Genomic DNA, 14,666 nt, shown 5'->3' on the forward strand with positions numbered 1-14,666 from the left:
GGCAGTGTAGTAGGAACGGCAGTGTAGTAGGAACACTGTCCAATCTCATACCATCCTCACAAACCCTGCGTATGAACCCATTGTACAGAGCTGGGTCAGTCCAGCTCACTGAGAGCCCTCTGTTTTTCACTGACCTTCTGCTTTGTCAAGGAAGCTCTGATGGTGGTAAGGAGTTGTACAGTCAGCCCAACGGCATATGGTTCAAATCCACTAGTTGCTCTGCAGGAAAAAAAGATGGGCAGTCTCCTCCTGTGCAATTTACTGCCTCTGAAAACCTTCTGGAGGGTCAGCTATGAGTTGATTTCAACTTGAGGGTACACAACAACAACAACGACGACTTTATCAACCATGATGCACTTCTTCAGAGTTTGATCCATGCAGATAACATGTCCAAAGTACATGAGATGAAGTCTCACCGTCCTCACTAGAAGTCTAATACTCCACTTTTCAGGAAGATCAAACTTCTTCCAAGACAAACTTCCTCATTCTTCTGGCTCTTTATAGTATATTTAATATTCTTCATCAACACTGTCATTATATGTGTCAATTCTTCTTAATTCTTCTTTGCTTACTGTCCACTTTCACATGCATATGAGCAATTGAAAATACCATTGCTTGGGTGGTGTACAATTCCACCCACATTCCCAAAGTGATGCCTTTGCTTTTTAACACTTTCAAGAGATTTTTTTGTAGCTTTGCCCAGTGTAATATGTCTCTGATTTCTTGGCTACTATTTTGATGGACAAATCTGCTGCCAAGGATCTCCTTCAAGTACTAAAGAGCAAAGATTCCACTTCAAAGACCAGGGTGAACCAGACCCAAGCTGGGGTATTTCCAGTTGCTTCATATGTATGTGGAAGTTGGATGATGAAATAAGGAAGATCAAAGAGTTAATGCCTTCAAAACATAAAGCTAGTGAAGAAGATTGCAAGGACTGACAAAATAACAAACAAAACTGTCTTGGAAGCAGTCCAGCCAGCCAGTGTTCCTTAGACTTCACAAGGAGTTTGTCCCTGTTATTTGTTTCTGAGAAAGGACCAGTGCCTGTAAAAGGACATTGAGCTTAGAAAAATAAAGAGTGAAGAGAGGAAGAGCTTCCGCAAGATAGATGCAGTGACTACAGCGATGGGCTTACGCGCAGGAGGGCCACGAGGCTGGCACAGGATCGGGCAGCATTTATTCTGTGGTTCAAAGAGTCGCTATTAGTTGGAGCAAATTCAGCAGCACCTAGCAACAACAATACATGCCTAAGTATTGGTCCAAGTAAGATGAAAATCTTGATAACTAATCTTTTCAGTTTATCATTGTGTTGCTTATTGGTCCAGTGGTGAGACTTCTTGTTTTCTTTATCCTGCGGTGTAACATAGAAGCTGTAATTTGATTTTTATCTTCGTCAGTAAACACTTCAAATCTTCGCTTTGCACAGACAAGGCTGTGGCTTCTGCTAGTGCAGGTTGTTAGTTCACTTCCCCCTTGTCCTGAGGTCAAGTCCTTCTCCTGTAGCCCAGCTGCTTCTTTCCTCAGTATCCTGAATGAATGAGTCAGCCGAGAGGACCCAGCACTGAGGCGCACTCTTCTTCATTGAAAACCATCCAGTAGCCCTTTGTTGTCTTTGAACACCTGGCTCTTTGTCTGTGTACAGTTTCTACATGAGCATAGTTAAATATTCTGGAATTCTCATTCTTCATAATCTTACTAAGGTTCTGTTATGATCCACACAGTTGAATGTCTTTGCTTAGTAGTAAAACACAAGTAAAAATCTGTCTCTACCATATCCTCTGCTTTCAACCAAATTTTGTCTAACATCAGTAGTGAAATCTCCCATTCCACATCCTCTCGAGAATATAGTTTGACTTTTTGGAACTTCACTGTAATTTACTGCTTTAACCATTTTTTTCCTTATGTGGGCGTTGGGGGGAATTTTACAAAGTTTTACTTGAGTACGGCGGTTTTCCATAATTGTCACATAATGTTGTATTACTTTTCTTTGGAATGTGCACAAATACTAACCTCTTGCCATTGGTTGGCCAGGTAACTATCTTCCCAATTTCTTTTTTTTTTTTCCCTCTCTCTCTCTCTACTAGTTTATTTACAAAATACAAATTCAAACAATTTTTTTTATTTCCCTCTTCCCCCCCACCCATCAAATTGTACAACCTAATGATTAATCCTCCCTTCCCCCTGTACCTTCACATCCCTCTGCCTCTCCCACCCCTCCTGGATCCTTATACTCATTCTACAATAATGGTCTTATACAATATTTATCCTTGTGGGACTGAGTTAGTTCACTCAGCATAATGCTTTCCAGGCCCTCCCAAGTTAGGTAATAATTTACAAAGTTATTGCTTCTGCCTGCTGCATAGTGTTTATTGTGTGAATTTATCATAACTTCTCAATCCATTCTGGAAGGCAGTTTGGCACTTCCTCAAAAAGCTGAACATAGAAATTCCATATGACCCAGCTATTCCACTATTTGGAATATACTCTGAGAAAATGAGAACTGAGACACAGAGATTTGTGTACCAATGTTCATAGCAGCAGCATTCACCATCTTCCCGATTTCTTGATGTGGATGAGTGTGAGCATGTCCAGTACTGCGTCTCTCTGTTGAGAGATCTCAGTTGGTATTCCGTTTGTCCATGTAGTCTTGTGTTTTGCCAGTGCCTCCAGTATGACTTGGGTTTGTCCTTCCAGTGTCATTCCTCATCATTCACTTCCACCTGAACTAGTTGAACAGCAGTTCGTTTGTGGTCTGTGTTCCTTCCATCTTCTTTTGACGTTTCCTGCATCATTCACTATTTGCCCAGAGAGTGTTTCACTACTGCAACTTGAGCCTTCAATTCTTTTCTTCCATTCTTTCAACTTGAGAAATGTCATACATATTATTCTGTCCTGGTTATCTGGGTCTTTGCACATTTTATCATTCTACTACTTACTCTGTCTTCTCATGTCACCCATTGAAATCCTCTGTTCAGCTTTTTTACTTCATCATCTCTTCCTTTCTGTATAGCTAGTTTGTGTTAAAGAGCAAGTTTGAGAGTCTCTTCTGAGTCTTATATTTTTATGTTTATTTTCCTTTACTTGTCTTGTTAATGATCTTTGGGACAGTGGTTGGTGGGGATTTTTTTCCATGTATGCTGCCCTTGATATTATCTCACAATTTGTCTGATCTTGGTTAATTATCATTTAATGGAGTTAGAAAAATGAAACTTTCTTGTAACAGAAAAGCTTTTGAGTTTGGCAATGCACAGAAATTATTGTGTATTGTAAATGTTGGCATAGAACACTTTGTAGAGTTGAAACCATCTGATCTTGAAATCATGCTTGTCCTAAAAAAAAAATGCTGATCCTCAAAAAATATATGGGTAAAAGAAGAAGCCAACAATACATATGTTGTTGTTGTTGTTGGGTGCTTTTGAGTCAACTATGACTGATAGTAACCCTGTACCAGCAAATCTGAACCTGGCCCTCTCCTCTGCCATCTTCAACTCTCTGATAGGCTGGAATCCATTGCTGCAGACATTCTATGTATCTTGATGTATAGTTCTCATCTACCTTGAGAAAGCAAGTAGACCTTCGCTAACTAACCAGTTGCTGATTGGTTGATTCTAACTCATTGCAACCTCCCATGTGCGAGGGTGAAGTTATGCGCTGTAACGTTTTCAGGAGGTCATTGGAAATTTCCAGTGCATTCAAACCACTGATCTTTGGTTCGCAGCAGAGAGCAGTAATGTTGAAAACATCCAGGAGTGCACGATAACCACTTGTACCACCAGATGCTCCCCATATTCCACAGAAGTGGTTTTAGAATTGACATCAGGTTATCTAAGTATGCAGTTTCATTTTACCTTCAAAACGACAGCATCACACACTGTATTTTCTCCTGAGGAAACAAGCCATGCTGCATACTGTGTTCACTGAGTTTTCTTCTCTTTCAACACAGGAGGACATGGGCTCGGAGGAGAAGCTATACTTTGGCTTGAATGAGTACAGCAAGTCTCTCCAGTGGGGAGTTACCAGCCCACTCCTGAGATGTGATGAGACTTTTGAAAAAATGGTGAATACACTCCTGGAGAGGTAAATAAGAACCTTCCACCTTATCCTCATCTCTGCCTGCCTGGCTCATGTAGCCAGGAGCATTGTGGGCCAATATCACAGGGAGTCTGATAAACTGCGCTATGCAAATGATGCTTGCAAAGGCAGAGTGAAAATAGCCTTTCCTAAGATGACCTTTACTCATGTGAGTTTAGTCATCCAAGATCAACCAAGGAAAAATGGTGGCAAAAATGGGAACTGTCACTTTACATAGTTTACATTGGAAACTGTATCCTAGTCCCGCATCACTAGTGCCGCCGGGAGAGTACAGGGGCTGGGTGGGCTTTGCTTATCGAAGCCTGTTCTTAGGAGGTCTGCTCATCTTCTCCCCACCTGCCCCCAGCACCCTGGACTTCTCCAGTTTCTTCTGTAGCTACTGCAGGAAGTGCCCTCAGATGACTTCCTGAAAATTAGACTTGACTCTGCAAGAATATGGAGTGTAGACAGGAAAGAATGAAGGAATGCTCACTTTTTTAGTTCAACTCTTAGGACTTCTCCTCCAGGTCCTGACCTCATGATCATGACCCTTCTGTCTTCTCGACCATCTTTTTTTCCCCTCAGTATGGCGCAGGATAGGGCATGGTTAAGATCAGGATGGCGCAGGATAGGGCATGGTTAAGTTCAGGATGGCACAGGATAGGACCCCAGTTGTTCTTCGGGTTTCTATGAGTCATAATCAACTTGATGACAGCCAACCACAACAACAGATCAAACTTTGGAAGCGTAAAGGGCATTGAGCATTCCTGTTTTTTCCTCTTGGACATTGAATCGTTGACTCGGTGGTTAGGTAGGTGGGGATTAGAACTCTAACCTTGCTCTGGTGATGTAATCCATGAGGAGTGGCACTGCTAACTCAAAGGCTATGCCTCTGGTGGTTCAAATCCACCAGTGACTCTGTGGAAGGAAGATGGACAGTCTCCTCCCAGGCCATCTACAGCCTTGGAAACCCACTGACGGTCAGTTAGGAGTTGGTTCCAACTCGGCAGCAGTGAATTGAGTAAAGTTGTCAGTCACTGTTAGCTGGAATCAGCTGGTTATACTTAACGAGCTTTCGTGGCCTAGTGGTAAGATGCTGCACTGCAATCCCAAAGGATGGGCAATTCTGTGTTACTTATTGCTTCTGAAAACCTGCTGGAGGTTCTGCTATGGGTCGGTTCCAACACCATGGCTCATAACAACAGTATACTTAACAGCATTAGACAATTAGACATGTTTGCCCCCCCCAGCTTCCACCCACCCTGCAGTATGTATGTTTGATCTTTCAGTGAGAGAAGTATTTATACTGTTTTATGATATATATTCTAAGGAGGATAGAAAGAGAATTGATGCCTTTGAGCTGTGGTGCTGAAGAAGAGTATTGAGGGTACCATGGACTGCTAGGAAAACAAACAGATTCATCCTAGAAAGGGTCAAACCGGCGGCTCCTTGGAGGCAAGGATTCTGAGGCTCCATCTAACTTACTTTCTAACATATGTTGTAAGAAGGGACCGGTCCTTGGAGAGGGACATCATGCTTGGTAGAGTGGAGGGACAGCGCAGGAGGGGAAGGCCCTCTATGAGGTGGATTGATTCAGTGACTGGGGTAATTCGGGATGGGTATATCGGAGACGGTGCGATTGGCACAGGACAGGGCAGAGTTTACTCCTGTTGTACATAGGATTGCTATGAATCGCAAACGACTCAACAGCACATAACAACAACAACAATTCTCACTATTACAAATCTTAGCTTTGAATTTATCCTTCTTTACAGTAACATCACTCATCTCTCAACTATTGCTCACAGTCAATTACAGGTCGACCTACTTGTCTACCCTTCTCACTACAGTAACATCACTTAGCATTTGATAACTGGCATTTTAAAGTATAATCCTGTTAGCATGTGTTACAATGTGTATAATAAACTACAACTACAGCTGAATGCAGGAATAACAGATTGGGGAAACTGTTCCTTTCTAAATCTATTGTTCTTCCATATCATAAAATTAAAATATTCTGAGCTCAGTGCCTCTACAGGACTTCCCCAGACAGTTCCAAGGCTAAAAGTCCTCAGGGAGTCAGACGGTGACATCTTTCTGCAGCTGGTGGGTTCAGAGCACCGATATTTTCCTTAACAGCCCAACATTTAGCCTTCTCCATCACCAGGGCCTGTGTGTTAAAGGTGCCATTTAATCTAGGTTTGGGTTTCCCAGTAACCCAGCAAAAAAAACCACTAAGCTTAGATGTGAAGAATCTGTGCCTTGTTCTTCCAAGGCAAATCACCTCAGGCTAATAATAGCAATAATTTATTGAATGCCTGAAGGGACTGGCCCAGGATTGATTGTACCGAAAGATGTCAGCACTTCCCCCAGCTTGACATTGAAGAGGCAGAGACTTGACTAAAACCTCGATCCATCTCTGTCTCTCAGCTGAGTCTCAGCCCAGGCTTTCTTCTCTAAGAGGGAAATGGTTAGATTCCAGGGCATCTAGGTGCCTCCCAGCTCAAAAATATAACAGAACCATGTTATCTTCCAGATGGCCTCTATGGGTGTCTGACCCTGGGCTGCTCTTGAAAGGGCAGTGCCCCAGTTGTCTCTCTGTAAATAGAATTATCAGTGAACATAACAGTGAAACGCCTGGGCCTCCTCCCTCAGCTGCTGGCAGGCTGTGTGTGTCATAGGCTGGCGAGCTTAAAGGAGAGTCCACAGACGAGGCCCCATCCCACCAGAATCCACAGGAGGCTGAGTCAGCCAGGGACCTCCTTTTGTCAGCACCCATTTTTTAAATTTATTTCTTTCATGTTTAAAAGTGGAGCTGTTTTGTCTGTTCATACTCTTTTTATTACGCTGTAGGTCTCGATCTCTGTAAGCTAGCCAGTCCCTCTGTAATTGTAGACAATCACTAATTTGAAAAGAAATTCTCCCTTTACCTGCATTAGGCCAGTGGAGAAGTGGTGGCCCGCATGCTGGCATGAGGAGAAGCTGGTTTGCAGGTTGCCCTGCAGGGACCCCCACATCGCTCAAGGCAGGAAGCTGGGTTGCAGGTGATAGGGCACACCACTAGGGGGTACTATTTCTCCAGTCAGCTCCACGTTTCTTCCAGCACCAAGAATGCTTCATGGGAAGGTGAAAAATTAGTTGTCTCATGGGAATGCCCTGAAATTAGTAATATCAATTATCCCATTTATGCCAGTAATCCTCAGATGTTTCTCTAGTGGCCAGTCCACAGCGCAGCCCCTCTCTGGCGGTTCAGATCAACCCACTGCTTCGCACGAGCAAGATGGGCAGTGTCCTCAAGTGCAGTTTATTGTTGAGTTCCCTGGAGTCAGAACCAACCCACAGCTAACCTTCCAACGGGTTTTCAGAGGCAGTAAATTGCATGCGAGATTGCCCATCTTTCTCCAGCAAAACACCTGGGGAATTCAAACTGTATGTTTGAGGCTGCAGTGCACTCTAGACCACCCAGAGCTGGAGGCTTGGACCCAACTCGATGGCAGTGGCTTTTTTTTTTAAGAGGGCTGACTTCAAACTAGTATTATCAGTTATACCTTTTATGCCTCATTCTCCTCAGACATGACATTCATTATCTCAGTGAAATACCAGAACTAATCTGACACCTGGGAGCTCAGGTGGCCTTAGGTGGGTAAGAAGTCGCATTGCCAACCCAAAAGCAGACAGTTCAAATGTGCCATCTGCTCCACAGGAAAGAGGTGAGCCGTCTCCTCCTGTGTGGATTATGGTCTCTGAAAACCTGCTGGAAGGTCAGTGATGAGTCAGTTTCTGATGCCATCGCAGTGACTGACCGACTGAACCTGAGAACACCAGGATTCTAAAACAGTGTCTTCACACCACACAGTAAAAGGATCCATTGTGACAGTCAACAGTTAACCTAAGGAGACTGAAGCTGCTTAGAATTTAATGCGTGTGCATGTTTCCTGGGATCTTGTTGAACTCCAGACTCTGGTTCAGTGGGCCTGGGCTGAGAGGGGCTGAGAGTTTGTGTTTCTAGTAGGTTCCCAGCTGAGGCCATCCCTACAGCTCTTTAAGTTGTACCTACCGCAGGAGGTTTAGAAGTTGAGCTTGTCCTTTCTGTGATGTGGGATCTTGTTCTAGAGCTGCCCCACTGTGTGACAGTCCCTTCGCGCCCTGCTCCCCCACATCCTCACTGCACAGTCCTCGTCTGAGTGCTGACCCCCTTATCCTGTTGCAGGTACCCCCGGCTGCACAGCATGGCCATCCGCTGCTACCTCCTCATCCAGCAGTACTCCGAGGCCCTGATGGCGCTCACCACGGTGGCCACCCTCCGAGACCACAGCACCCCAGAGACGCTCAGCATTATGGATGACCTCATCAGCTCTCCAGGGAAGAACAAGAGCGGGAAGGGGCCCATGCTCCTCATCCGGGTGCCCTCGGTGCAGCTGGCCATGCTGGCCAAGGAGCAGCTGCAGGAGGTGCGCGACAAGCTGGGCCTACAGTACCGCTTCGAGATCGTCCTTGGCAACCCGGCCTCCGAGCTCAGCATCGCAGCTCACTTTGTGGCACGATTAAAGGTTAGCAGTGTGCAAAATTTCTCCTTCCAGATGCCATGAGTCTGGTTTTTAGGGACTCTTCCGAGGTGGGTCAGATGTCTGGGTATAATAGATCTTTGCACATGTGTGAATTTGATCTCCATGACAATCTGAAGGTTAAAGTAAGTAAGGCAGGCACTCACCATCTTACTAGGAATCTGCTTGTAAACATTCTCTCAAGCGCCCCTCTAGCACGTGCACCCAGTTGCCTAGGTTGAACCCGTGTTTACTGATCATTCTAGATCCATCTAGTGCATGGCCCTCTGTTTGCTCAGGAGGTAAAAAAAAAAGGTAAGTTTTCCCCCCAGGCCTCTGTGACCTACTCCTTTCAATATTATCAATTCATGATTTCTTTTCTGTCTCTAGCTTCTTATCAGCTCATGTCTAAAGTGGGTAAAATATTCTGTTCTCAGTATTCGTGTAGAACAATCCCCAGCCCTCTTGCATGTGGACTGCTCCACAGTTTGTGCTTTCTCTGGAGCTGTTTGGCACTCGGCCTCAAGGCCTTGGCTAGGCTGAACCATGTGCAGACAGCTGGTATAGGTGTTGAGAGTGCATGATCAGTAGAGTCCTTCGCTGGCCCCTTGCACCATGGTGACCACAGACTTCTACATCCCCCTCCTGTCAGGCGTGGACAGGGAGTAGAATTCCTGAGTCAACTAACCCTGACTTCCTGCCTTACACACCGCTGAGTTTTTGTTTTGTTTTGTTTTGTTTTGTTTTGTGGAGTGTTTTATAATCCATGGTGCCCTAGACACTAGAAAGTGTTTCTTAAGATGTTTATGTCTGAACTAAACCAACAAGGTATCTGCTACCTGTCCACTAAGTAATGAGTTGATTGAGGGTTTAAAAAAAAAAAAACTCTAGTTCTGCATAAATTTTATGAAAAAAAACTACATGTAGTCTGGGGGAAATTGCCTTTTTACCCTGGATGAAATTAGCAAAATGACAACGTCAGGCTATGACACAAGAATTCTTATCTGGGGATTACAACTTTGTGTTCAAAAAGTATTTGGCAAATAGAAACCATTTCTATTATATTTTATCAGCTAACCTAATTCTAATAATCTAAAATGCAAACAAACCATCTTGGTTCAATAAGCAACTAGAGTAGATACATTTGTTCTAAAACAGAAACACTTATATTTAGTGGAAGTTTTAACATTCACATTTCATATGTTGTTGTTGTTAGATGCCATCAGGTCAAATACCACTCATAGCAACCCTATGAACTGCAGATCTATATCATTCCTATCCTGAGCCATCTTCCCAGTGCTCCTGTCCGTTGTTAGAGTCGCTCTGTCGGTCCATCTTTTTTGAGGGTCTTCATCTCTTCCTCTGACCCTCCACCCTGCCCAACATGATATCTTTTTCCAGTCACCAGCCCCTCCTGACTATATGTTCAAAGTAAGTGAGACAAAGTTTCACCAGCTTTGCCTCTGAGGAACAAGTCAGTTGCACTTTCTTCAAGATCAATTTGTTTGGGTTTTTTGGCAGTACATGGTCTATATATTCAGCACTCTCCAACACAATTCATAGACATTGATTCTTCTTCAGTTTTCCTTACTCATTGTCCAAATTTCAGATGCACAGGAAGCAATTAAAAATACCAGGCTTGAGTGATGCTCAACCTATATTTCATATAGTTACATAAAGAGTCAGTGTTAAATGTTAGTCATAGATCCCCTCAAAGTGGAATTCTTAGGCTAAATAGCAAACATGATTCCTGAAGCCTTTCTCACAGTGTAACTTATCAGGACATAAGACTTGGATGATTTGAATAATGCTAATAGCTGAAGGAAGGAGCCCTGGTAGTGCAGTAGTCAAGACCTCAGCTGTTAACTGAAAAGTCAGTGATCTGAACTCACCATTTGTTCCCTGGGAGGAAGATGTGACTGTTTCCACAGATCACGGCAGTCCTCCTCTGTATGTCCATGCAGAGTGTCCACGGAGTTCCACTATTGAGTCCTCATTGAATCAGAATCAACTTGGCAGCAAAGAGCAGTGGATGAAGAATTGGGAAAAGCAGATAATTAGCACTGCTGGGTGCCAGGAGACCATCTAAAAGGACGTGAGACTGCAGCGTCTTCTCTTAGTCCTCATTGGCTCTGATTTAGTTACAGCTACTTAGAGAGTATTCCGTCTCTTGATCAGACCCTTCAGAAATTCCAGTCATCACTAAGTCAGCATAAATAAAAACCAGTTGCCTCAGTGAGTCCCTCAGTGAGTTGGTGTGTGTCAGAGCAGAGCAATGTTCTGTAGGGTTTAAATAACAAACAATGTAATGGACTGGGCACATGTTCTGTAAAAATGTCTAACAGCAAAGAGGTCACTGTGAAGACTAAGGTGCACCTGGCCTGTGCCATGGTATTTTCAGTTGTGTTACATGCATGAGAAAGCTGGTTAAGGATGAGCTTGCAGAACTTACGCCTTTGAATTATGGTGTTGACAAAAGTTATCGAGTGTGGTGGACTCTCAACACAATGGATCCACACCGTGACTGGAGCAGTGGCTCGAGCATGTTAGGGATGGGGAGGACGGTGCAGGATAGGGCAGGGTTCAGTTCTGTTGTTCACAGGTCACTGTGCATCATAGTTTACTAGATGGCACCTAACAACAGCAACATGGGCCGCAAGAGCAAACAGATCTCTCTTAGAAGAAGTACAGTCCTTTGTAATGAGGACAGTAAGATGTCTTCTCAAGTAGTTTGGGTCTGGTATCAGAAAGGACCAGTCCCTGAAGAAGGACATCAGGCTTGGCAGAGTCAGAAAGAAGAGGAATTCCCACAGTGAGATGCATGGATTCAGTGACTGCAGCACCAGCCTCAGGCCAGGGACGGACTGTGAGGACTTAGACGGCCGTCCGCTTTGCTGTGCGTAGGAGCTTCAGAATCTGAACCAAACAAGGGCGCCCAGCAGGGTCAGAGTTGGAAAACCACAGTCAGACATAAGGTTCTTAACCTGACTGCTGCCATGTCAGAATCACCTGCAGGGCTTTTCAAAGGCATTTGAGCCACACACATTTGGAGGATGTGTGACAAAGACCCAGAGTTGTATCCACGTGTGTCTCAAGCAGCTGCTTCTCAAAGCAGTTATATCTCCTTCCTTTCCCGTTAGTGATTGCCAAGTACCAACTACACATGAAGGAGTTCTGTATTCCCAGAACCACTGGGCTGTGTCAACTATCATTTACATCCTCTTATTTATATGAGAGTAAAAGATGAGATCATCCCTAAACAAACTTGCTGCCAGATTGTCTGGTTCACCTTTCAATTCCTTAAGTACTAAGAATCTATTTCCTTAGTGTATGAGTAATGTCTTTAATCTCTAGTCTTGAGTAGCCTCTTCTTCCCTGAGGTTGCCTGTTTGTTCCTAACTCTCCTGTATTGGATATTACTGATCACTAGTGGTGTCATTAGTAAGGAGTTGAGGTGCTACCTCAATGTCTGTGTGTTTCTGGTGGTTTGAATCCACCAGTCATTCCTTGTGAGAAAAATAGGTAATCTCCTCTCATGTGATTTATGGCCCCTCTGGAGGGTCACCTATGAGTTGGAACTGACTTGATGGCAATGAGAAGGAGAAGTGAAGTCTTGAGTGAGGACAAACATTTGGAAAGGATGTTGTTGTTGTTGTTGTTGTTATATACCATCGAGTTGGAACTAAACCTTAGCTGACCCTCCAGCAGCTTTTTGGAGGCAGTAAATCACACAGGAAGAGATTACACATCTTTGTCCTGAGTGAGGAGCAGTTGGTCAGTCTGAACCATGTGCTTCTAAGTTGGCAGTGCAACTCCTTACCACGAGGAAACCAGAGCTTCCTGTGCGACAAAGATACATCATTTAAATCCGAGTAAATTCTTCCGGGATGTGAAGCTCTCAGCAGATGAGAGGAGGACCTTGGATGAGATGGATTGACACGGTGACTGCAGTAGTGGGCTCAGGAATGTCAAGATGATAAGGATGGCACAAGATAGGACGGGGTTCAGCTCTGATATTCGTAGAGTCACTATGAGTCATACTGAGCTTGATGGCACCTGACAGCAGCAGTGCTTGTCTGCAGGACAGTCACCTGAGGACCCATACAAGAATTCATTTCAGACATCAGTTGTCAAAAGAAACACTGTGATGAAAAAGCACTTGAGAGTGGCTTCGTCCAGCTCTGATTTCTTAAAACTGAAAGTGGTATTTGTTTATTAGTGTCTTCTAAACAAGACTTAAGACTGGTTCATCATGGTTTGGCCCCCACACCATCCCACGTACCCACTCCTCAGTGAGAATTTACCTTTCCACCCCAGTTATTTCCAGCCCAAGAATAGCTCTGGTGGCACAGTGGTTAAAAGCTATGCTGCAATCCCAAAGGCACATGGTTTGAATCCATCACCTGGTCATAAGAGACAGCTGGGTGGTCTGCTCCGGTGTGATTTCCTGCCTCTGAAAACCTACTAGAGGGTTGGCTATGGGTTGGTTCTGATTCGATGGCATAAACAACCACTACTCCAGATATACTGAATCAAAATCTATAGGTAAACAATATCTCCAGGTGAACTTTATGTACACATAAAGAAGGAAAAACCCAACCAAAACTTAGCTACTGTTTAACTTATTTGTTTATTTGATAAGTGATAAGAGTTAGCATAGTCCTTGAGGAGTTAACGCTGCTAACATTAAGGTAACAGGTTCAATCCACCTGTGACTTCTCAGAAGAAGGAAGGGCAATTTCTCTATGCCATTTGTAGCCTCCAAAAACCCTCTGGAGGGTCAGCTAAAGTTGGCTCAAACTCAACAGCCATGAGCTGAGCAGAAAGAACAGTTGTATGCAGAGATGTCTCTCTGGAGACTAAGGTGCGCCTGATACAGGCCATGGTATTTGCAATCGCTTGTTATGCATCAGAGAGTTGGACCATGACTAGGGAGGACAGAAGGAGAGTGGATGCTTTTGAGCTGTGGTGCTGGAGAAGGGTACTGAATGTACCATGGACTTCCAGGAAAACAAACAGATTCATCTTGGAGAGGATTAAACCAAGCTACTCCTTGGAGGCAAGGATTCTGGGACAGCGTCTGTCATACTGTGGACATGTTGCCAGGAGGGACGGGTCCTTGGAGAGGGACATCATGCTTGGGAGGGTGGAGGGACAGCGCAGGAGGGGAAGACCCTCTATGAGATGGATTGATTCGGTGACTGGGGTAATCGGGATGGGTGTGTCAGAGGCGGTATGGTTGGCGCAGGATAGAGCAGGGTTTAGGGCGGTTGTGCATAGGGTCGCTATAAGTCGCGAACGACTCGACGGCACATAACAACAACAACATCTAAGAATCACCTAGGAATCTGTAAGAATGAATGTGTCAAAGTCATGCTTTAAAATACGCTTGCTCATGTGGTAAAAATATATTCTCTATTATCCTATTGTAACATGATCTCATTACTGGTAGAGCCATGATCTGAGGATTGTTCCTGGGAGTTGAAATACACTGGGGAAATTCAGACATCAAGGATAACAAGAGATGAATGTAAAGACTCTTAAGAAATCCAATTTCTGCTTCTGAAATTGTTTACCTTAAATCAGTTGGTGATATGGTTCCCTTTGACATGAAAATATATACTCAAAGTTGAATGTTAGTAAAGAACTTTTCTCATCTTTAAAATCTTTCTGACAAGTTGCATCTTCAAGATTAACATCCCATTTCTTAAAAATCTATATGTGTATATATATTTGTATACACACACATGCATACATAAAGTTTTTTTATTTTATTTTAGGATGCTTCAGTCAGACTCTTGGAAAGCTCTAACCCAGTAATTTATTTGAGTTGGTTATTTCTGTAATTAATAAAAGGAGTTCTCAAGAATGGCTAACGTTCATGATTTCCTTGGCGAAAATGTTAGTCTTGGTGGAATTTTTTTTGTGGTTCTTTTCTGAGTTATTCACAATTGCAGCTGTTCTAAGAGTGTGCACAGTGCAACAATGAATGAATGAGAACCCAAAATCTCTCTAAATGTTCATTAAAACTAATAAAATTTAATAATAATT

General features: G+C 43.7%; 1 protein-coding gene across 1 annotated transcript in view; it reads left to right on the top strand.

Moving 5' to 3' along the window:
• GREB1L (growth regulation by estrogen in breast cancer-like) overlaps positions 1 to 14,666 on the top strand; it is a 166,649-nt gene that overhangs the window by 125,302 nt on the left and 26,681 nt on the right. The window contains exons 16-17 of the mRNA XM_006901059.1: positions 3,944 to 4,077; positions 8,282 to 8,621. Coding sequence (XP_006901121.1) covers positions 3,944 to 4,077; positions 8,282 to 8,621 — 474 coding nt within the window. The remainder of the gene's footprint in view (positions 1 to 3,943; positions 4,078 to 8,281; positions 8,622 to 14,666) is intronic.

The sequence above is a fragment of the Elephantulus edwardii genome, unplaced genomic scaffold (assembly GCF_000299155.1).
Source record: "Elephantulus edwardii isolate Elephantulus edwardi_28Jun2011 unplaced genomic scaffold, EleEdw1.0 scaffold00307, whole genome shotgun sequence".
NCBI classification, from domain to species: Eukaryota; Metazoa; Chordata; class Mammalia; order Macroscelidea; family Macroscelididae; genus Elephantulus; species Elephantulus edwardii.